General features: G+C 37.0%; 1 protein-coding gene across 1 annotated transcript in view; it reads right to left on the reverse strand.

Moving 5' to 3' along the window:
* Positions 1-5380: 5380 nt before the first annotated feature.
* APBA1 (amyloid beta precursor protein binding family A member 1) overlaps positions 5381-24242 on the reverse strand; it is an 82084-nt gene continuing 63222 nt past the window's right edge. The window contains exons 5-13 of the mRNA XM_083356958.1: positions 19322-19467; positions 15959-15991; positions 14285-14371; positions 13109-13294; positions 11618-11797; positions 10757-10969; positions 8255-8374; positions 7753-7893; positions 5381-6315 (exon numbers count right to left, since the gene is read on the reverse strand). Coding sequence (XP_083213084.1) covers positions 6244-6315; positions 7753-7893; positions 8255-8374; positions 10757-10969; positions 11618-11797; positions 13109-13294; positions 14285-14371; positions 15959-15991; positions 19322-19467 — 1178 coding nt within the window. The 3' untranslated portion in view covers positions 5381-6243. The remainder of the gene's footprint in view (positions 6316-7752; positions 7894-8254; positions 8375-10756; positions 10970-11617; positions 11798-13108; positions 13295-14284; positions 14372-15958; positions 15992-19321; positions 19468-24242) is intronic.

Below are 24242 nucleotides of genomic sequence, written 5' to 3' on the forward strand. Positions count from 1 at the left end.
AAAAGTTTGAAATAACGGCAATGAATTATGTATATACACTATAATTTTGAAAACCCAAGTTTTTGTATCCCCTGGAATATCGTCTTGCACCCCTGGTTGGGAACCCCTAGATTAGCACCTTTAAAGCTTTTTATGGCATGAGACATAGTTTGGGATTGGCCACCTGCATTAGCAGAAGGGGCAAACTGAAGACTCCATTGGTCAAGGATTTCCAACTGGCAGGGTCCAGAAGTGCCTTTTCTGTTGTGGCTTCTACAACACTGTGCTCCCTGAGGTGAGATTTGCACCCACCCTTTTGGCTTTCAGAAAGGGCTTGAAAATCTGGCTCTGCCGATTGACCTGGGGCCCTGAGAGAGGGGAAGCATGTTATACAGCAGGTGGCTAACCTCCATCCCATGTGTATTTTGCTCCATTCCTTGCCATCTTTGTTAATTTTAAATGAACTTTTAATGTTAATATTTATTTTTTATAGTCAATGTTTTATCTAGTTTTACTGGTAAGCTGCCTAGAGTTGCCTCTTGGCGAGATGGACAGCATATAAATTAAATAAAATAAATAAATGAGCACAAAAGTCCTGTGACAAAAAAACCCTAAAAACTTCCAATCAGTGGTACAGTATCCACATCCAAGGTCTACATAAGACTTTGTTTGTTTACTTATATGAGCATATGCATATCTTGCCTCAAAATGAGAGGTCAGGAGAAAAACTTCTACTACCACCAACTTAACTCACCCATTCAGTACAGAACTATTGTAAAATGGTAAGCCAATTTCTAACCCTCACAGGCAGTCCAGAAATTACACACATACACAGATGCATATTTCCCGTTTGAACAGATTTCTTTTATTTCTAAAATAAAATAAAATAAAATAATTCAAATGCACGTAGGAAAAATGGTAAATTTGAGGCAACCTAAACTTTATTGTAAACCTGTTGAAATTAAAGTTTGTTGCTATATTTTCCTGCATTTTTGGCAGACTGGAAATGTTTATAAAATAAATAGTTCCTTTGATCACACAGATAATCTTCCCGTATCAACTATTAAAAACATCCATATTCAGTGAATTCTTAACTTCCAATCCGTATCATTCTTACAATATTCTTTGGAGGTTCTGGAGTTGATTACAAAATGAAAGAAAAGAAAGTCCTGATACTGGACTTTTTTTGAACTGGACTATCTCCTAGAAAAACATACTGGAATTCAAGGACATGTTGAATCTTACACAAGTATTTGTTTCATTTGTTTAAAACACATCAACCCTACTCATATCTTTCTTAATATGTCTTATCAGGAAGGCTATCGAGTATACCTGAAATACAACAAACCTATTCTAAGAGCCTATGTTGAAGAAAAGCTGTGGGTCTTTTTAACTTAGAATGGAGGCCATTTTTCTTGATTGTAGGGATCAGGAAGAAAATTAATTATGGTCTTTCTTTAATGGAAAAAATAAGTTCTTTGTGACTTTCAAGTTGTAGGTGGTTATGGTGAGCAGTATGTTACTGTTCATGTGCTGATCACAATAATGCATGCTTAGAGCCTTTACAAACAATTGCAATATTTTGTAAAGCAGCTCACCATCAATAAAATTCCACTTGCTTGCTTCTGAATGATGTCTCACACCAAGATAATTTACATATACAGTAAATATATATGTATTATATATTTATAATACATATATGTTTGTAATATATATTACAAACTTGGTAAACGTTCAATATATGGACAGTATGCATTACCTTCACCAGAGGCCTTCATCCTCCAACCATTGGCCAGTGAAACATGTTGATTGCTGCGTTTCATATGGACAAAACCCTCTGACTTTGGTGATACACTGAGAAGCCCCACTATCAACCACCCACAGATCGTTGTATATGGTTGTTGGTTCACCGGAAAAAGGCAAACCAATGTCCTTCTTTGTCTTCTTACTGCTATCCGCATCCTGTTTTCTACCCTTCCTACAGAACCTAGCTATATGCCCTTTAGCCCCACAAGAATAGCATTTCTTAACAGTATAAGCAGTAGTATACTGATGTTCCTCTTGTGGAGATTGCTCTCTCTGCTGGTCTCTGTCTTACCTCCTTCTGGACTCCTCTAGCAATCTTCCGGTTACCTCTGACAGGGTCATCTCATCTTTGGACAGGACTTCCAAAGAAGATACGTATGCATCATAACTGTCGTCTAAGGAGGACAGGATGATATAAACCTGATGCAGCTCTGAAAAAATCAGTTCTTTCTCTTGTAGCTCTTGCAGAGTTGTCTTCATGTGCTAACATATCCTCATTCTTTTGAAGACGAGCCCTAAACAGTTTACGTGTGAGGTGTATGTGTGCACCCACACTATCACGAACGTAGATATGTCGCAAAGTGGCCCAACACCTAGCAGCAGACACCTCACCACGAATATGGACAAACTGCTGGTCATTCAGTGTTAGTCCAATTATGCATAGAGCCTTTTCATTATCACGGTTAAACTTGGCTATCTTCTGTGCATCGTCCTCATCTTCTGGATCCCAAGCAGTCACATCTGGAGGGTCATCAACTACAGCCCATAGTCCTTCCTTACGCAGCAGCAAGCAACACTTTGTCGACTATGTAACGTAGTTGGTCCCATCGAACCGAGTTATCCAGGAGATGCCTGACAACTGTTCTTGTGCCATTTTTACATCGGATAGCTAACACAAACTCAGCTATGATACTGTGTGTACTAACTCTCAGTACGTGGCTGGGCCCATAACCAATGTTAGCAAAGTCGTTCTTGAGTTATCAGGAACCTACATAGGCAAAAGCGTACTGAGAATAGTAAGAGTCACACAGTAACCACACAGATACACTGAGTTGTGATAAACAGAAAAATACTTTACTATTAGGTGTAAAAACAGAAACACAATCCGAATAAACAGTCCAGGTCATTCACAGATAAGCAACAGCAACAGTCCAGGGAGTATCCAAAATACAATGTCTTCTTACCGGTCTGAAGGTCAAGTACACAGTTCCTAAGGTTTAACACAGTAGTAAGCCAAAAAGCAAAAACAATGAGAGCAAAGAGAAAGAGAGAGAAGCCACGTTCCTAGCTCCCTCTTATGGCCGTTGGAAAAACTTACACACCCATTGGCCAATTAGCACCTTAAGGTTATAACATCATGGTTTATATATTTCGAACCCAACCAGGTAGGCTATAACCATATGCCTAACAGAAAAAATAAGTTCTTTGTGACTTTCAAGTTGTAGGTGGTTATGGTGAGCAGTATGTTACTATTCATGTGCTGATCACAATAATGCATGCTTAGAGCCTTTACAAACAATTGCAATATTTTGTAAAGCAGCTCACCATCAATAAAGTTCCACTTGCTTGCTTCTGAATGGAGGATGTCCCACACCAAGATAATTTACATATAAATATATATGTATTATATATTTATAATATGTATATGTTTGTAATATATATTACAAACTTGTAATATATATTGGAAAGCTGATGATTCCACAGCTAGAAATGTCTGATCCATAGCAAGGCAATTTCACAGAATTATCACATTGAATACATTTTTATTTGCACTTTATGTAGTGCATGCCATTTTACTCCTAACCCACATAACTTTGCGTTTCTCCAGCTACATTCCTGTATTTCAAAAATGAAAAATTCACCCTGCCCTACAAGTAGAAAAAAAGCAAATCAGAAGGATGAAAAAAATCCAATTTTAGGCCAACTGAATATACAGCACATATGCGTGTGTGTATGTGTGTGTATGTGTGTGTATGTGTATGTATATATATATGTATATATATGTATATATATGTATATATATGTATATATATATATATATATATATATATATATATATATATATATATATATATATATATATATATATATATATGGATCCTTGGTTTTTCGGGTTTTTCCCCGCGTAGAACTAAAGGTGTGGGCGCAACGTTTCGACGGAGTCCCATCCGTCATCATCAGGCTTTAGCTTCCTTCTTCTGGGAGAAGCATGTGGCTGTTAGTTCCTCTTTTTTAAACTGTTTAAACAGTTGTTTATATTTACAAATGCAGAAATATGCATTTTCTTTTCACAACTAAATAAATACAATAGGTGAATTTAGTTAAATGTCCAAAGTCCAAGAGCTGAATGTAATATATTTTATTTTGCTTTGCTTTTAAAAATTACAGCTTTATGCATATATCTTGTACTTTTTATGCAGCACTTAGTGATCCCACATCTAGTTTGTTGACCTGAGCTATAGCCATTTCATTTCAGTAAAGCAACAGTATTAAGTAGCTCACTGATTGCAAATTTGCATCTCAGCCTTATGCAGAGTTGGTCACTGATTTCAGCAAGTTGAAATGTACTACAATAGATAGGACTGGATGGCAAACTTGGACTGGTGGAAATGAAGTTTTATTTATTATTGTATATTGTTCCAGTAATACTCTATACGCAATATAACGTGATGGTGTACAATTCTTTTGAAGAAAGGGAATTAACACTCCAGTCTTGTTGCTGTGCCTCTGCCAATGTGTGTGATTGGGGCATAGATAACTTTAATAACACTATGCCCTGAAGACAATTGTTTTATGTTAAATCACTCACTGTTCTATTGTACTATCAAATCCTCAGCTTCCCAGGGCTTCTACATTTCTGGAAAAGGGTGGGATCGCCATGCATTTACATCTAACACCCATGCAGGGCACTCAATCCCAAAGACCTGATCATTACATATCTTTGCAACATGTGTGCAGAGTGCACATCCATGCAACATGCAAACACCCAACTCCTTCCCTTGGCACACATGTGTTGCTCTGGATGTAAAAGTGGGCTGCCACCTTTCCCCTTTATTACTCTATTTTCTATTTTCTTTCTTATATCCCACACCAATACCAAACACTCTTCAGAAAGATAAAACATGTCTGTCTGTCATATCAAAGCAAACAATTTTAGATTACTTTAAAGATCAAGGTATGTATTGTGAATAAACATTTATGTGCGCTATTCAAAAATACTGTGCTAAATTTATAATTGTGTAAGCTGCCACAGGACCTAAACTTTTGTGTTCTCACTCTATAGTTTACTACAAACATTACAGTCTACTGGCCTTGATTTTAACTATCATAACCAAACTTTTTGCAATATTCTTTCATTTCACAAGTGTCTACAATAATTAACTGAACACAACCTTCTTAGCATCACATGGGGTAGGAATAACTTTTCATCTATTTTATATATGTATGTGTGTATATATAGATATATATATGTATATAACAAAATAAATTAAGTTTTTTCTTACATAATTATGGTCCAGAATTAAAGAAAAGTCATAAAAATAAATAAATTCAAGATTTTTATACCAAGATATGTTAAAATTAAAACTGGCTCAGAACAAACAAAAGTAGTACTGTATGCAGACTTGTTAAAATTCTTGTAACAAGCATACACTTTAAATGTGAAAACTTATTAACCCATGTATGCCCACAATGGAAAAAAATAGAAAGTCTAGCAAAACATTTTCCTCATACCTCCCTACTGGTTTTACTGGATATTTAGAATTTATCATTCATCTTGCAAAGAAAGTAGGAATTAGAAAAGCCACTTTTTAAAAATCGTATTATATTCAAGAAATGCATGACTTTTGGGAAATATGAGGAAAGTTTTTGAACTCAAGGGGAAAAATTGTAAAATAATATCTCCCACAGACAATACGCCTTTAAAAGTCTGGAGGTTTATCAGCAAAAGCTAAACACCATCTTTTAGTAATAGATTTCCATTATATAGATTTTTTTAATTACATAAGGAAATCAGTGTTTCCTTCAAACCATATTTAATTATTTGTTTAGGGTAAAATTATAATGTTGCTTTCCTACCTTTGGCACAGCAACTTTATAAGAGAAACAGATCAATATCCTACCTATTTTCATAAATTGAGAACTGTACCCTGCCGTCTGTCGGTGAAAAGAACTTTCTAACTTTATTTTTATTTAAGATACTTGTGTTTTCTATTATAAGAGCCACAAAACATAAATGACATAGCTTGAAGAAGTGCATGCATGTGTATATTAGAGATTCTTAGTTACATAAAACTAGTTGTAAAAAGGTGCAACCAAAAATGCCATCTGATACCCAACGGAATGATCAAAGGTAAGAAAAGAACAAGAGAGATGCTGCTGCAGACATCAAAACGCAGCCAAGAAAACATCACCACTAATGAGATGGAACCTCCTCCATGCAGACTGGAAGAGTCAGCTTTAGATGTAAACGGGTTGTTCCTGTGCAGTCAAGAGTCTGTACATGGCAGCTGGCATAGTCTTCATATGAATCTGGAAGAAAGAAAAGACTACTCAGTTGGTCCTCCATCTAGAACAGGGGTAGGCAACCTTGGCTCTTTTATGACTCGTGGACTTCAACTCCCAGAATTCCTGAGCCAGCCGTGCCCTACCCCCAATGCTGCCAGCCATGCTGGCTCAGGAATTCTGGGAGTTGAAGTCCACGAGTCATAAAAGAGCCAAGGTTGCCTACTCCTGATCTAGAATAATCAAAAGGATTGGGGCATTTGCATTGGGTCAAAAGTAAAATAGCTTCAGTACTCTCCTTTCAAAAAAACATTTGAAACAAGACGATGCACACATTCAATAGCAATATCCAATGCACAATATCATCTTTTAGCTAATATATTAGTATAAGCCTATAAATAAAAGTTCTATTCAATATTTAGATCAATGCTAAATGTATGAATATATTTTAAAATGGGATATTAAACAGCAAGTCAAATTTTAATACAAAATATTGTTATATGTTGTCTATTTCGGAGATCAGTCTATTAAATCATTGGATGTAAAGTTAAATGACAAAATAACTAATCATGGCTGACCAATATATAGGGGAGGGCGAGATCGTACTTCCTTGTATATAATGGGAGCTGTTACTCTTTTATGATTGTGACTTCTGACTTCTAGCTAGTGACCCCACTTATTTTGTTTCTGGAAAGCTAAAATTCTAAGTTTGTCTATGAGTATATACAATATTTTATGATCCTGAGGTGCTTATATGATCTAAACAGCTTGGAAGAAAGTGTTGTGATTCAGGGTCAGCCTGTGGGTTCGGCAGTTGGGTCGAACGATTCAGAGGAGGAGGAGGGGGGTGTTGGAGAGCTTGCTGAGAATAATATTGAGGCTCCGCAGAGCCCTCAGCCAGGCCCCTCCCATCTGGTCACGACGCAGACCCAGCTGTGTGAGCCTGACAGTGTGGATGAAGATGACCCACAGCTGGCCCTGTTCAAGGACGCCCGACGCAGGAGGCAGCCAATCAGGAGTAAACAGAGGAAGGCAATGGGGCACCTCGGAAGGAGGCAGAGAGAAGCCACGCCCTGAACTGTTTAAAAGGGGAATGTGTGGGAGGGCTGGTTTGCTGAAGGCAACCGTTTGAATAGCTCCTGTTTCATGGTTTGTGTTTGCTCTCTTTGCTCTGTTTATGTTTTTATGTTAATAAATTTGGCAGGCTTAGTTCCAGCCTCTTGCCTTCTTGTAAAAGGGGTTGTCCCTGCCTTTTCTGCAGGGCTGGTAGCAGGCTGGTACAGAACAGAAAGGGGTAGAATCCTGAACCCAGCAAATACACAGTGTAAATCATACAGCAGGCTCAGGAAAAATTATTAAATTACTACGTATTTGTATTAGTGTCCTACCAGCATTTTAATTTGTGGCAACAATAATGCAACCAAGCCAAGCTTTCATGGGGCACTGATGGATGCCAACTCTTACCTCACCAACAGCATTTGAGAGAACATGAACAATCTTTTCATGAGGTGTTGCTACAACACTTTGTCCATTTATTTCAATAATTCGGTGACCCACTCGGACTCCTCCTCGTTCTGCAATCCCTCCTCTCATAAGACTACAGATCTGGAAAGATATAAGAAACTAACAACATTGAAAAGGTACAATAGCAGGTGCTTCAATAAGGCCGAGAATTAATTTGATGCAGTAATTAAAGTGCTAGCCTAGAAATCAGGAGACCTGGTGTTTTTGGACCAGTCTCTCCCTGTCAGCCCAACCCACCTCACAGGATTGTGGTGTGGGAAAAATAGGAGACAGGAATATTATGTATATTTGCTTCCTTGAGCTGAATGAATGGATAAAAATATAATAATAAGGTATCATGCTCAGTATTCTCATTACATGAGAATGTTTTAACGAAGCATTTAAAAGAAATATTTGCGATAAATAGGATTATGAATAAGGAAGGATATTGACTATTACTTACAATGCCATTCTGTACACTGAAGCCTAGTTGGTATCTGAGGTCTGGTCTTCTAATGAGTACAGTAGTTACTGGAGGACATCTCACTATGTTCAGTTTCACTCTGGCTTGTGTTTTTAAACCCTGGAATACAATATAGCAGAATTTTACATTACTCTTTTGAAATCTGTAATGGACCTTAATATGGCAAGTATACTTTAAAAGAGTATTTAGGCAGAATTATATTTAATTTATCCTTAACATAAAAGCAAGGTATACAAAAATAAATAATTATGAGATCTGCATCAGTTAAACTAGGGGTGGGCAATTAATTTTCTCAAGAAACTGGGACTGTTGTGGAAGACTGCTTCCACCCTGGGCCTGTTGCCACCCCAAAGCCCCACCCTGCTAATGCTGCCCCACCCCCTCTGCCAAAACTACCCCATCCCCCGATGCCCTACCCCCAATGCTGCCAGCACCATGGGCTGAACTGGGACTGCCTGTGGCCTGCAAGCCGTAAAATGCCCAGGTATGAGTTAAACCCTGTGCTTTGAAATGAACACAAGGATGACTGCAGATGAATCGGAATATGGTACAAGCTCCTCTAGCTAATATGCAGCCCCTGGATTGTGTAGTGATAACAGAATATTGAAGGAACTATCTGTAGGGAGGTTGGGACCTTTGCAAATCAGCATTGACAAATTGGAGAAGTAATAAAAAAAATCAAGAAAAAAAAGATGATCCTAAAAATTATTGGCCATTGAACCTAGTCTCAATACCTATGAATTAATGCCCTTACATTGAGTTGGACAGTAGAAACCATTGGGTGCCATTGGGTCCACTTTCGTGGCCAACACCATTCAATGTTTTTATTGGTGACCTGGACTGATGGGTGGATATCACATTTTCAGATGACATAAAATTTGGAGGTCTGCCTAACATTCAGGATGCAGAATGAAACTGCAGTCTAATCTGGACAGACTGGAAGACTGAGCTGAGCGGACAAAGATTCTCTTCAACAAGACAAGGAACTTTGTGGCTTGGAAACCACTACATCGGAAAAGGATTTGACTGTGGTCATAACCTAAGCTAAACATAAGGGAATGTGAAGCAGCTCTAGAAAAGTTAACACAGTTCTGGACTGCATTAGCAGTTCTGTATCAAAGACATGTAACAGCTTTAATCACCTCTACTCTACATTTACACATTTACCACATTTGGAATACTGTGTATGATTCTGGGCAACACATTTTCAGTAGGATTGTGACAGATTATAACATATTCAAGAGAACAGCAACAAAGGCATTACAGGGACTTGAGGCCATTGCTCTGTGAAGACAAATTGAAGAAAAAATCTGAGATCGATGTGGAGGAAAGACTAGAGAGACATGATATCAGTGTTCAGTACAGACCAGGATGCTACAAGGAAGATGTTCAGGAATTATTTTCCATTAACAAGAAACTAGGATCAGAAATAAGGAGGCTAAACTACAACTAGATTCCGTTTAAGGAAAGACTTCCACCCTGACAGTAAGATCTGTACAATGGTGGAAAATAGTTTGTGGAGGTTGCAGATGTCCATTTCTGACGATTTATTTTATTCTTTTCCTTTATTTTCCTGTCACCTATTCTTGGAAGACTCGGTACAAATAAAAATCAATGTCAGCACAAAATAGAAACCAACTCCTTCAAAATTAACCCTCCCCTAAAATAAACAAAATCAACATAATAAAATAGAATGTATATAGTTATGTGCACTCGATGCCAATTTCACACACAACATGCCTTCTTGGTTTGCTAGATGGTTTTAAAGGATCTCAATTGAAAGAAGGAATAGATCAGATCGGTTCTCTGTGACCATGAGCCGTCAGATAAAAATCTCATAAGGTAGGACATGGAAGGTCAACCTATTTGATCTGATTGAATAGACAGATAAAATGGGAGGTGAACTCTCTGATAACCCTGATAATGATAATGACAAGCGTATCTCAGCTTAATTAATTTTTCCGCAGGTTGCTGCTAAAAAGGACTAAAAAAATTGTCATAGCCCCCTTTTATCGACAAATGCAGAAATCCTTTCTCATTCAGAAGCATTTGGAAATACACTAAACCACCATTATATATTCTTCACACTTTCCAGGGCCTCTTCCCCTTACCTTTGTGATCTGAACTGTATGGAGAGCAAGTAATGAAATGTGTTTTGCAGTCTTAAGATACAAATGCTGCCTTTTACATGTGTACAATGTCAACAGTGTACATAGGAAAAGATGGCGCTTCATGATAAACCTTCAATATATATGTCATCATTTTGAGTAGCAGTCACTTATGGATTTTTTTTTCTTTGTGGGTTATTGCTTTAACTTATAAAAGGAATACTTTGTAACATTTCTATTAATAACTTTTATTATCCCCAATTCTTACATATTCAGTTACCATATTGCAGTATGAACTTGCTAAACAGAGAAAGCTCCTGTAGATTAAGCAGTCAGGATCCTGCTTTAAAAAAACAAAGATCATATTCTGTACCTTTATGATACTCTGGCATGTAGAGAGTGGTAGGCCAACTAAACTAGTCCCATTGATAGACATGATCTGGTCTCCAATATTCAGCTTTCCAGATTTCTCTGCTGGTCCCCCATGCATCATATTGGCTATGATAACTGTAGGCAAGATGGATCCCCACCCAGATTCTACAATCACTAAGCCCAGAATTTCACCCTTCTGCTTCTCAATGAAAACCTGGATGGAGAGAACAAAAGTTAGAAAGAATTCTCTGTTATGAAATGTAGTAATCCTGCAAAGTAGCCCCAATCGGCAACACTTTTGCCTTGCCCATACAACTACGTACAATATACTGTAAACATTTAAAAATTTTACTTTAGTAAAAAAATATATAAAGCAATTATGCTTGTAGCCATTGAGTGGAAATAGAAACACTTTGAAATGACTTTTCTTACAGATGTTATACATCAACAGGAGAGAAATTGTTGATGCATTAAACTAGCTTTTTTCCATACTGACACATCACAGAGATGGTCCAACATGCCAAATATTAGAAAGTTGTTTCTTCAAAAGAGTGCAAAGCATATTCGTCCAAGGTGTGAACATTTTTAAAGATGAAGAAAGGAGAAAAGGGAAGGGAGAAAATAACTCTTTTTGCCATCTCTAAAAGTAATTAGAATTATGCATGGTATGTGAAGGAATTCACTCAATTAATTGTCTGAAATGGTAAAGCTTCTCCTGCTTGAGCAGGGAGTTGAACTAGAAGACCTCCAAGGTCCCTTCCAACTCTTCTCTTCTCTTCTTCTATTTGAAGCTCTATAAGTAGCTGCAAAAATTAGGTGAGAGGAAGATTTTTAGCTCAAATACAAATAAAGAGGTGCATACATCTTTGCAGTTTTCAGACTTTGAGAAGTGGATCAGATCATCATTGTACATATCTTGGGTATTGAGGAGGTCACTGTATTCCTTCTGACTCAGGTCTTCAGGATTTATTCCATTTGCCCTCAAGAATTCCTGGTATGCCACGCTGAATGCCTGGCCAATGGACTGTGCAATTAATTGTGCCTATAATAGTTATGAAAGGGGAAAAAACATAATAAAATAGTTAAGGATATCCAGTAAGAGCAGAGATGATTTAAAAATGGGTTTTCAAACCCACCATAAGCTGGGTGGTGAAATGTATGGCAACTGAAGTTTATCAAACAATGCATGATGAGAGTGAGACTCAGAGATCACAAATAGCCTGAGGGAAATAGACAGAACCCTAAAATGTTATTTGGGCCCTCAATCTGAAAAGCTGCTTCAAAGTATTGATCTCAGCAATTCTATTGATGTAGCACTGTATGGAATAGCAAGCATGAGGGAGTGATTTTATTGTTCAGAATGTGCACTAGGCTCAAGCAATAAACAGTTTTTGCACCCTCTGAGATTTTCCCTCTAATATGATGAAGCTTTACAGAAAGCGGTTCCCCCCTAAAATAGACAGACAAAACTGTATCTACAGAGTGGTTTCCCCTTTCTATGTAGGTTCTTGGTTTGGTCTATTCATGGCCAGGCCATGTTGATCTTGCAGTCATCATTCATGGCTTAGTGGATTAAAGAAAATGCATGATAGTGTAGTTTTGCATCATTTTCTCCTGGTATTGTTTAAAATCATTATTCCTCTCTCAGCAAGTCTCAGGGTAGCACCCAGAATTAAGGAAGCAGATTCCCATTTTTCTTGTCCTTTCTGTACCTGTTTCCCTTCACCAAATACTATCTGTCCTAGGATTAATATTAGTTGGTTTTAAAGTCCATTTGTCATAACAATTGTCGGGGCCAGCTCAGATGCAGAAGTTGGAGGGGATCATCAGCTGAAAGAGCCACTTAAAAACTAAGAGAGGCAGCTATTACTGGCTGCTATTGCTGGTCACAAAAGTCAAAGAGGGGGAGCTAATGCTTCCCCTCCAATGCAAGTGTCCACAAAGGCACTCGGCAAGACTTTTGGCCAGAAAGAAGCCAGCCCCATCAAAGAAACTAACTTGGGTCTCACCACCCACATATAAGGGGGCAACTCCCTTCTTTACCTCACCACTGTGTTCCTCAACTCCTTAGCAGCTTTCTTGTTTGTTCAACCCTCTTGCCATTACAGTTCTAGTCGAAAACTGTTTTTAAAATGACATCTTACCCATGTCTCTCTGATTTCCATGGTCCAGGACATGGTTCGGGACAAACAATGACCTTTCTCTTACCGATAGGTTCCTTTCTATCTGGATCAGCACATGCATGCTTTCAAGGCCTACTACTACTGATTGCAACAAACAGACTGATGGCTGCATTTCAGAAAGAGGAGGATTCTATATTAATTTCTAACAGAGAAATGACAAAGTTCCTTACATCTTCAGATTCAAAAACATGGCAGATCATTTTGTACTGCCTCTTCCCATCCTGAGAAGGATGAGATGCCTCCACATTATCTTGAGAATTTGATCTTGGCATTCGCCTTCGAGCCATCAATACAACTATATTTCCGATATCTGCAATGTAGGAAATGGTTCTCAAAGGATGATCCATCATCGTTTCCTAAAAAAAAAAAGACCTTTGTATTAGTGTTCTTTATCACTAACACAACCATTTAAGAACACTGGCATTCCATTGTTTTCCAAATTAAAGGAAATCTTCATCACCTATACAAATCAAGGAAGAATAACGAGTTCCCACCTGCCAGATCACAAGTGTCTTGTAAAGTATTTATCGGGGCCATAACACGTAAAGGTAATCCTTGACTTACAACCAGTTGCCTGATGACCATTTGCAGTCATGGCAGCCTCAGAATGGATGCTTTATGGCCCATAAAACACTTCCAGCCATCATAAAAGTTGTGCTGCCCACATCATATGGCCGCATTTTAGGCATTTGGCAACCTGTTGATATTTATGACCAGTTGCCAAGTGCCTGGAAATCACAAGATTCCTATTTGCAATTTTCTCTGCTGGCTTCCCCAGAAAGTCACTGGGGAAGCTGGCAGGGAAGATTGCAAATGGAAAGGGACATTGGATTTGGTGTCTGTTCCCACTGCTATCTAAAGTATTTCCCCTCCACTCTGTGCAGGGAGAAGAAATCCGTCTTTGTGCCAGAGGAAGAGACCTTAAATTTGACAAAAGCTCTAGAAAATGTTATTTTTCTGGAAGGCATTTTCCCCTCCAGCCAGTGAGTGCCCATGTTCTGAGCTTTTCAGAATGATGGTGTTTGCCAGTGTTTTCACCATGTTAAAAGTCCATTCCTCCAGCGTCCCAAGGGATCTCTTGTCCAGGGTGGGGGGAAAACACTCCTCTTCCCATCTGATGAAACTGCTAACAAATTCCATCATTATCTCGACTGTTCTTCCTGGTGGGGCAGGGGAGAAGTCAAGGCCCTCTCCGCAATTTGGAAAGCAGCTAATTATTTTGTCATCTTACAAAAATTCCAAAATATGTTTTTTTCATAGTAAGGCAAGAAGTAAAGGGAAATAAACAAGAAATGGCTTTGTGATGTATTTCCAATCCTTGTAAAATAGTTTAGAGTTTACTGTACCTGAGTGTCTGCATTTAGCACTTTTATTCTCTGTGTTGAAATGAAAAGATCAACTTCAGTCATGGGCTGAGATTCACCTTCAGGAACCTGCAGTCAAAGACATTTTTAATTAGGAAACACATACTTTTTTAAAAGATTGGATTAGATATAAATAAAATAAATCTTACAAAATATACTATTCAACTGTGAAGTTAATGATAAACAGAAATAGTATGAAATATGAGTGATGGAAAAAATTGTTAATTTCCTCCCAACTCTTGTCCATGTAATATTTTTTCCTGACATGAAAACACATTCTCTTTCTGGCATAGGGCTTTCCCTGGATTCTTTTAAATCTGTTTACCAGCCAATCTTTCATTAATTATGGCTAATGAGCTCAAGGCACAGTTAGGTAGAGATGAAGATGTGGCATTATGCTGTTTTGGCTACCCAAAAAGAAGAGGGAAGAAAAATGAGCCATTGTCCTACATATGCTCAGTATTCATTCCCCTCTTTCGCCAAAGTAAATGCACGGTCATAAAAACAGGTTTTCATGTGTATCCATATTCATGACATTTTGTTTTATGTTGAAGCATGACCAGCTTATGAATGATTAGTCACAAGAACTGCAAAAATAGTAAAATAATCCCACTTCCAACTCCCACTGCAGTAAAATTGGTTGTTGGGAGTGATGAAAAATTAATATAGTTTTAATGTAGAACTTGCTACAGCCATACAAATAGAAGTATTGTTAATGTAACATGGGCCATTCATAACATATGTACAATGCATGCTACATATCACATTCTTCCAGCCCCTCCAATTATTGTGGTAAAAAAATTCACCAGCCAATAACTGAAGGAGCGAGAAATAAGTTCATTAAAACCACGACTGGCATAACATATTTATTTGCTGAAAAAAAACTGTAAATGCTGAAAAGGTTGACCCTATACAATGCTCTAGACCAGGGGTCCCCAACCCCTGGTCCGTGGACCAGTACCAGTCCATGGCATCCCAGCAACTGATCTGCATGAACAAGCAAAGCCCTATCCACAAGATGCAGGCAGCACACAAAACCACACACCCTCCGGTATGCGGAAAAACCTCTCTCTCTCTCCCCACCGAACCGGTCCCTGATGCCCAAAAGGTTGGGGACCTTTGCTTTAGAATATCATGTGATTATATTTTTCTGCCCACTGCTAAACTGTGTTTGCATGAGTAGGTTTTCTCTACTATTGCAGACTGATATGTCTTTATATATACTGCATATAATTATAGAATTTAAATTTTACATAGGAAAACTAAGTCATTTGGTTGCATCCAGCAATTTTGTTTCATTAATTAAATGAAATGAAATTTAAATATAAAATAAAATATAACTAGTCTTTTTTTTGGAAAGAAAGATTTAATTTATAAAAATTAAACAAATATTCATCAGCCCTATATTTGGGTTGTACATTTAGCAATAGCATGTTTTCATTTGATTAATAATTATCTTATTATGGTCATGAAATGGCTAATAAGCAAAAGATGTTATCTGACGTGTCAATTTACATAGCGGCTCAAATATTTAATGAAAAACACTTGCTGGATACAGGTTGTTTTTTAAAAAATGTGATAAACAGAGATGCAAAAAAAGTAAAATGAAATAACAAAACCTAGACAACACGTCAAGCTGATGAAATTGTACTGCACCTTCTTTCTGCTTTTGGCTAATTTCTGGGCCATCTGCTTAGCATGAAATAAATAAAGAAAGGAGAATAGTTAGCTAACATCTTGTAGAAACTCTATGTCAACCAGGGATCTATAACAATACACCTGTTCGTCACCTAATTAAAGTGTATATACAGTACATCTTTAGAACAGCCTTTCCAGCCTACAGTCTGCCAGATATGTTACATTACAACTTTTATACATTTCAACCAGCATGGCTCTTGGTGTTGACTAGGAACTAGTTGACTAGGAACTACTGTATTTGCAGTACAATACATCAATATCATTGTTTTTCAATATTGGAACTTTAAGATGTGTAGACTTCACCTTCAACATTCTTCACCTTCAACACCAACACTATGAAATAATACTAGCAACAATCACTGGATATTATTTCTCCAGAGGCTACCTGAAATAAACTTAGTTGGATGGTTTACTATCTTGATCCCTTTCTCACTGCAAGGAGAAGCTTATTAGTTTAAACTTACTTCTTAAGCACTGTGGCCTCTTTATAGAGCAGAATTCAATAAATGTCATCCATGAGATTGTTTTCAAAATGAGGACATTGGTACAAACCAAACGAAAACAAATAAAACACTTTTGGTCTGCTTTAGATAGGTCTTCATGTCACAATGTGAAATCAAACAATTATTTTGAATAGCAAATTACATACTAAAAAACAAAGTTTATTCTGGTAACATTCTAGACGTGGGGACTGAATTATTTCCTGAGTTTTAATAAAATAATTTATTTAGTCCTGCTTACTTGATTTATATACAACCTGGCAAGCTCAAAGAAGCACACGGAGAGCTCCTTCCTCCTCTTTTCCCCTCAACAAACAATCTCGAGAAGGGGAGGGCCTTCTCTGTGGGTGCGCCTGCCCTTTGGAACCAGTTACCCGTAGAGCTCAGGACTGCCCCTGATCTTGGTTCGTTCCGCCGGGACCTGAAGACCTGGCTCTTTGAGCTTTCCAGCCAGGACTGAGGATTTTAATTTTAACTTATTGTAATTGGGTTTTAATTGGAGCTATAGGCGTTTTATATTTTACTCAAGGATAATTTAATTATTTTAGTTGTTATTAACTTTTTGCATTTGTAGTGTTATTTTAATTACCTTGTGAACCACCCTGAGTCCCATGGGAGTAGGGCAGTATATAAGTTCAATAAATGAATAAATATAAATAAATAAATTAGCTGAGAGAGAATGATTGACCCAAAGTTCCTGCTGTTAGAATCTGGGTCTCCTTGTTCCTCATCTAACGTCACTACATATGTACATCACTATGCACACTACATATATGTATATATAGGTGACATACATTTGTCACCTATACATGCTGTTATAGGTGACAAATGTGTTTCTATGAATGCAAACCAAAAGTATCATCCAACATTGTTGCTCATCATGCAGTGAAATTCCAGATTCTGATTTCTGAGCGACAGATTACCAGAAGAGGTTTTTTTTACTAGTGAAAGGAGTTTAACTATTAAGTAAGGCTGCATAATGTAAAAACAATGCATATCCTAAGCTGATTAGACTGTATGGAGTTTGCTGAGGAAGACACACAAAGAAGTAGATGCAAAAGGAAGTGTTTTAGAGGGTAAGTTTTCATTTATGATACACTGCCTCCCCATCTGCTCCCATTGTACACAGGAGTTTGTGCTTCCCCTTTCCATATAAACAAGAAGGAACAGATCACATGAAAATACATTTGTTAATGGAGCTGCTTTTTTAATTCCAAGAGAATGAGAATATTAGATTAGAATATATTTTTTATAATTTAATAGACTGATGATGCACCAAAAATTAAGAAACAAGTCATCTTGCAATTTAACTCTAGTTTGAAGGCAATGTATTATTTATAATGTCTCATCTGTTGTATGGTGGTTGATGAAGAAATTACAGCAAAACAATATAAACAAAGCTGATTTTGATTTCAAAAGAACCTCAAATATTTAGCAGTATTTCATGGTTTTTTCCTAGAGAGCATACAAGCCTAAGAGAACCATGTGAGAGTCATTTGTCATACAAAATAAAAAGTATGACTTATTTCTTGTGTTAGTAACTATTTGAGGTACTTTTTATGAAATTTTAGTTTTGTGCAATTTTTGACAATGCGAAACAATTCAATTTATAAATATGTACTACTTTTAACTTGTAACATATTTCAGTATTTGTTGTATTGCCCAAATTCCAGCCAAAGTTAAACATTTTAACCATATATTTGTTTTAAGCTTCACAAAATTAATGAGGTCTAAGGAAATCTTGCTGGATTGAGCAGTATTTATAACATTTCTAACATTAGTTTTTTAAAAAGACAGGTTAATCTCCAAAACTACTTTTATACTTTTAAGATTTAAAAACCTTAATCTTGCTAAAGTTAAACCACTAATGGTTTGATTGCTAATGAGCTTTGAATATGTCACCAGCAAAGCAGAACTCAATATAAGATAAAATGGAATGGATTTTTTTTGCATGTTCTTATTAATTCATCATGCATTTTATATAGTCACAAATGGATGACCTGAAGAGCTCAAATTTCATGTCAAGGTTAAATCACTTTCATAGAAACCAAAAGTTGCCATTATTTGCATATATTTTATACCATTTTTAATTCTGCAGTAAGAGAGTAAGTACTCTGCTGATTTGCTACAGTACTTTTGTTGTATAATATTTTAATTACCATATTACAATGCTCAGTGCCATAATGCAAATAGTTACCTAAAGAGCCAGATGTATTATGTAAAAAGTTCTATTAAATGTAAATTAATCCAATTTTATGAAAGATCGTCTGAATTGTATTTCTTCTTTCCCTTGTAATTCCTGATTCACATATACGAATTCTGCATTCGTATAGTAATTTAGGTTGGAATATTCTGAAATTTGAGATTTGGCAGATCCCACTTTACTACAGCAAGTTACACGGAGAAAAAAGTTGTTCTTTATCCGATGCCTCAGTCCCCTTTTATGCCACATCAGTGGTGTCTTGGCTTATTGTAATCCTATTGTTTCTGAGAAATTGTCAATCATTTTTAGCAATTTTGATCTTCTGGGCCCAGCTGCTGTTAGCAAGAAAAAAACTGTAGAAACAATATTCCCCTTTCCAATGAGCACTCCTTGTCTCTGGATAAAGGGCAAATAAATTTATTTGAACGTATCAGCTGCCCACTGGACTCAATTATAACAAAACATTAATCTACAAATTATGAAAGCAGACTGGGCCTAAAAATAACAAACATATTACTTCAATCATAGAACCACTTCCGGAGTATGTTTCAGTACAGAGACAAAGTATGGATTAGTCACAGTTGCAACTCGGAGATCAAGAAAGAGACTGATTTTCACCTTAATTCGGCTCACTGCTTCCTGAGCCTGCATCATTCTCACATTCTTGGATGGAGTTTTGTCCGAAAGGAGTTGAGTAGAGCCAAGATAATTGGCAGCAAATATGATTCCATCAATTAGATCTTCAGGATCACAAGGTCCTGGAACTACAGTATATAAAAATTGAATTACTGGGCAAAATTATATTACTAACAGGAAAGTAATAGAATACATTATTATCAGTACTAGCATATGCAGGCTACAAATGGAATTCTGGTGTGGCTGAAATTCATCATTCCCAAAAAAGATCTGATACAATCAGAAAAGAACACAAGGGCTATCTTCTCTATCACAGAGAAAACACTTGATAAAATTAATTTATTTTGACATTTGTTTGTTCTGTTGAGACAGAAGTGCCCCTTAAGCAAAACAACCTGAATGGATTTTTTTACTCTCCTCCCATCTCAGAAAGGCACAGAGCTCATTCATGCTTCTGCCCTAGCAATGCCCATTATTCTTTAGCCTTGATCATCCATCATTACCGTGAAAGGAAAACAATACCAACTGATATTACCAAAGTTGTGGGCAAAAAAGGAAATTAAATACATGGCCATGTATTAGCTTCATGACGTGGCCAATATTCACCTCAAACAATAGCAACAACCCATGGAGGATTAAATAGAAGAAGACATTGATGGAAGTTTTCTAGGCACCGAAGACCTGGCTGTTTTCCTCAAGCATTTGGGCCAGAGATAAACTCTGTTGATTAAAATTGTTTTCTATAAATTGAGATTATTGTTTTAACTGTTTAAATTTTGTACATCACCCAGAATCACTTTGATGAGATTGTGAGAGGGGGACATATGAATAAATAAAAAATAACAACGTATCACCGAAAGTGGCTCTGACACAAACATCTATCTTAATTATGTATCTGACAGTAATACAAATGCGTCTTTTGAAATGTGTGCAGTAACTTGAAAAGGGCAAAGGGGAAGATGAAAACTCTAGTTTTTCTGGTTTTAGTTAGAAATGTTTACACAACAGGATTAGCTGGACCATTACTGAGACATTATGAAGACCTCTGAAACTTTATGTCTTGACCAAGAAAAGCCCTTCCTAGCTTTCAATGAATATAAAGTATCCTTTCTCCAGACTGCCCAGTTTTTCAAACTTTATTCACCACAAAAAGGGCAAGATTTTGGATTTTCAAAATTCTAACCATTTATTTTGTTATGTGCATGTGTGTGCATTGTCTTCAACTCAGTGTTGACTCCTGGTGACTGCCTGGAGAAATCAAAAGTGATTTGCCATTGTTTCTTACCTAGGGCTAAGACAGAGTAATTGCCCCAAGGTTACCCAACTGGCTTTGTGACAAGGCAAGAACTACAGGTGGTCCTTAAGTTACGAATGTAATGGAGCCTGCCAATTCCATTCATGACTCGAGAATTCGTGGGAGTGAATTTTGTACCTTGAAGGAGATCACTCCCTGCTTTCGCCCACACAATCAATAATCGAATGTGTGGGTGAATGCGCAGTTCGTTAAGTGCACATGAGGTATCTCAGGGTGGGGAAGGCCATGGGGGGGCCTAATGATGGAACAGGTCCCTAAGGCCTCCCCGACCCACTAAGATGCTTCCCCCTCCTTCCCTGCCGTGCCAGACTTACCTTGCAAAAATCCACTCTGCCGCTGTTTCTCCTCTGCCATTTTGTGGGAGAGAAGAGTCGATGGAAACTCCTGGGTGCCATAATATCGTGCAAGTTCAGGCACCTATCCTCTTTTGCAGAAAATGGGTGCCTGAACTTTCGTGAGATCAAGAAACCCAGAAACTTTGATTTTCGGGGGGAAAAGTGTTTGGGATGCCTGTCTCCTGCCCCCCCCTTTCTGCCACAACCAGAACACTTTTTAGCTGGACAGAGCACTTTGAAATGCTCTGTTTCACTCCTTTTCAAAGTGCTCCATAGGCACTCACTTTTTATCCAGATGGAGACCTTGAGAAGGCTGCAAGCTCCGTCTGGCTGCACATGGGGCATTTTGAAATGGAGCGTTTCAAAGCTCCCCATTTGCACCCAGACTGAGTTTCCAGCCTCCCCAAAGTCTCCATCCGGATAAAAAGTGCTGTGGCAATGGGGGAAAGGAGTTGGGGGGGAGCAGAAGACAGGCATCCCAAACACTTTTTTGCCCCCGAAAATAAAAATTTCTGGGGTCTGTGATCTCACGAGAATTCCGGCACCAATTCTCTGCCAAAGAGGATTGGTGCCTGAACCTACGTGATATTACGACACCCAGGAATTTCCATTGACTCTCCTTCAAAATGGCAGAAAGAAGAAATAGCGGCAGACAAGATTTTGCAAGGTAAATGAATCCGGCATGGCAGAATGGGAGGGGGAAGCAGCTGTAGGGAGCAGGGGGGAAACTAGAGTGAATGTTGCAGAGCCTCTGTAGTCATTCATAAAGGCAAATAACTGCTTTGGTGATGCAACATTCGTAATTTCGGGACTGGCTCATAAACATTAGGGGGTGCTTATGGTGTAACTTCAAATAAGCACTAAGTGAATGCTCGAAACTCAGGGATTACCTGTACTACTCACCTTGCCTGGTTTCAAACCCAGTGCTTTAATCACTGGATCAAACTGGCTTTCCCAATGATTCACTTCTGCTTCTAAACCATGAAATTTACACATATACTTAGATGCAATCCTAGGGGAAAAAACTTACCTTGACTGTTGTACAGAACTCATACATTTATAAAGCACTACTTTCTAAAACATGTTTCAGTCTCAATGACATAAAATGATAGCAGTGTTCTAAAATATTTTAATCACCGATAGGTAATTTATTTTATCAATAAGTGAATTAACTGGTTTGGTAATAGAAGAAAATATAATGCACTTTTCTTTTGGTCCTACTGATATGAGAAAAGACAGTAAAAAAAATCCTCTCTGACTGATATAGTGTATAGCTTGATTTGAGAAACAATTTGACATTTCTGTTGTCCTCAGTTTGACAAATTTACAGATGAAAAGGTAATATTCTCAAATACAACCAGGTTGCAAAGAACATCTACTTATGCATAGAAGAATACTATGAAGTATAGGAATTCTGAATTTATTAATTGTCTCATTTTCTGAGGCAGAACGCAGAATGCAGTATTGCAGGCTGTCATTGTTCACTACCAGGAATTTGATTGTGATCAGCTCAAGATTGACTCAGCTTTCTATCCTCCTGAGGTCAATAAAATGAGGACCCAGATTGTTCAGAGCAATATGCTGGCTCTATAAACTGCATATAAACTATGTAAAGCATAGTCTAAGTGCTCTTGCTCTTCTATTGAAAAAGTTATTTGCTTCTTCAGCATAGAATTTGTGACAGGGAAAACAGACTCTAGCAATTCATATAATTCTTCTATATACATCGGTGCCATCACTTTGCTTAATAAAATAATGCTTTCTACAAACATACGTCCAATGAAGTTGAGCAATTCACAATGTTCAATTATGGTACTTTTTTTAAACTTATAAAAAAGATAAGTGTTGATTGCTAATAAAGTTTACAATAGAAAAATATTGGGGTAAAAGTCACATAAAGATAGATTTAAATTAAAACATCTATAAAACTTCATATTTTTAATTGTTTTAATTATCATTCTAATTATATTAAGTTTTTTAGATGATTAAAGCAAATTTAACAAATTAAAAGGCCAAGCATATAGCAATTAGATCATGGAACTGAATCTTTTTGGTTCAAACAAAAATCACATGGACCAAAATTAAATATGAAAATGTAATATAAAATTAATAGTCAACCAAAATTGCAACTGTTGGAATCAAACTATAAATGTTAGCATAATTTCAAAAGCCATTAAAAACTTGTGTCTGTGTAATTAAAATGTAGGTGCCAATAACGAAGAAATGTTATGCAAGTATTTGAAGAAGCAAATCTTAACGTGCTAGATGTAATTCATTCTCCAAGAATACATAGGATTGTAAACAGACTAATTTATTGTTGACCTGTAAGGCTGTGATTGCAACACAACTTAATTAGGTTTTATTTACAGATCTAGAATATTCTGAAAAATGTTCAGTACAAGAACTAGTGTGCTGTGGTAGTAAATGTTTCAAAATAGGACTGCAAAATGCACCCTTACTTATCCTTGCCCTGTGTCATTGTCCCTCATACAATTATCTCTGGGATTTGTGGTGTTGAAAAAATAGGGAAAGCACAGTCATCTGCTAAATCCAGAACTTTGCACAAAAGGAGTGAAATTTGTGTTGCAATGTCACAATACATATTTTGTTACTTAATCCCCCACAGACATACACCGAAGGAGAGTTATTAGGGCATAAGGGGTAAAATAAAACATAATCAAGCCACCCATCGAAATCTATGAATACATAAACCAAAGGATAAATAAGCAATAAAAAATTAAACCACTAGCTATTTCAGTTGCTATTTATTCAATTTTCAGGTCTGGTTTCTTAAAAAAAAATTCTTTTTTAAAAAAACATATACATCTCTACATAATATTTTTTGAACATAATTTAGTGTACAGCCAGAGGCATGCAAAATTATTACTTACTAATGCTTTCAGTGCTAAACATCAGCACCAAAAAACCCACTTTAAGGTGTGCTTAGATTCAGTCTACTTCTGATCTATTTTAGAGGCAATTTAGCCATTCAGAATTAGTGATACTTATATGTGGGCTAATAGCTGACTGAAAAGCACAAGTATCATATAACCATTTTTTTAAAAAAAGGAGTATTTTCAGATATGACATGAATTACAGATAAACATGATTTGAATCTAAAATTTATATGCCTTTTATACTGAAATGATTGTTATGAGTTAATATAAAAGGGCTAGGTACCAATCCTAGAGTTATTATAGTTTGACAAAGACATTAGCTAGCCTGTCAATTTAAAGCCAACATAAAGATTTCT

This window comes from Vipera ursinii (assembly GCF_947247035.1).
Source record: "Vipera ursinii genome assembly, chromosome: 2".
NCBI lineage: Eukaryota > Metazoa > Chordata > Lepidosauria > Squamata > Viperidae > Vipera > Vipera ursinii.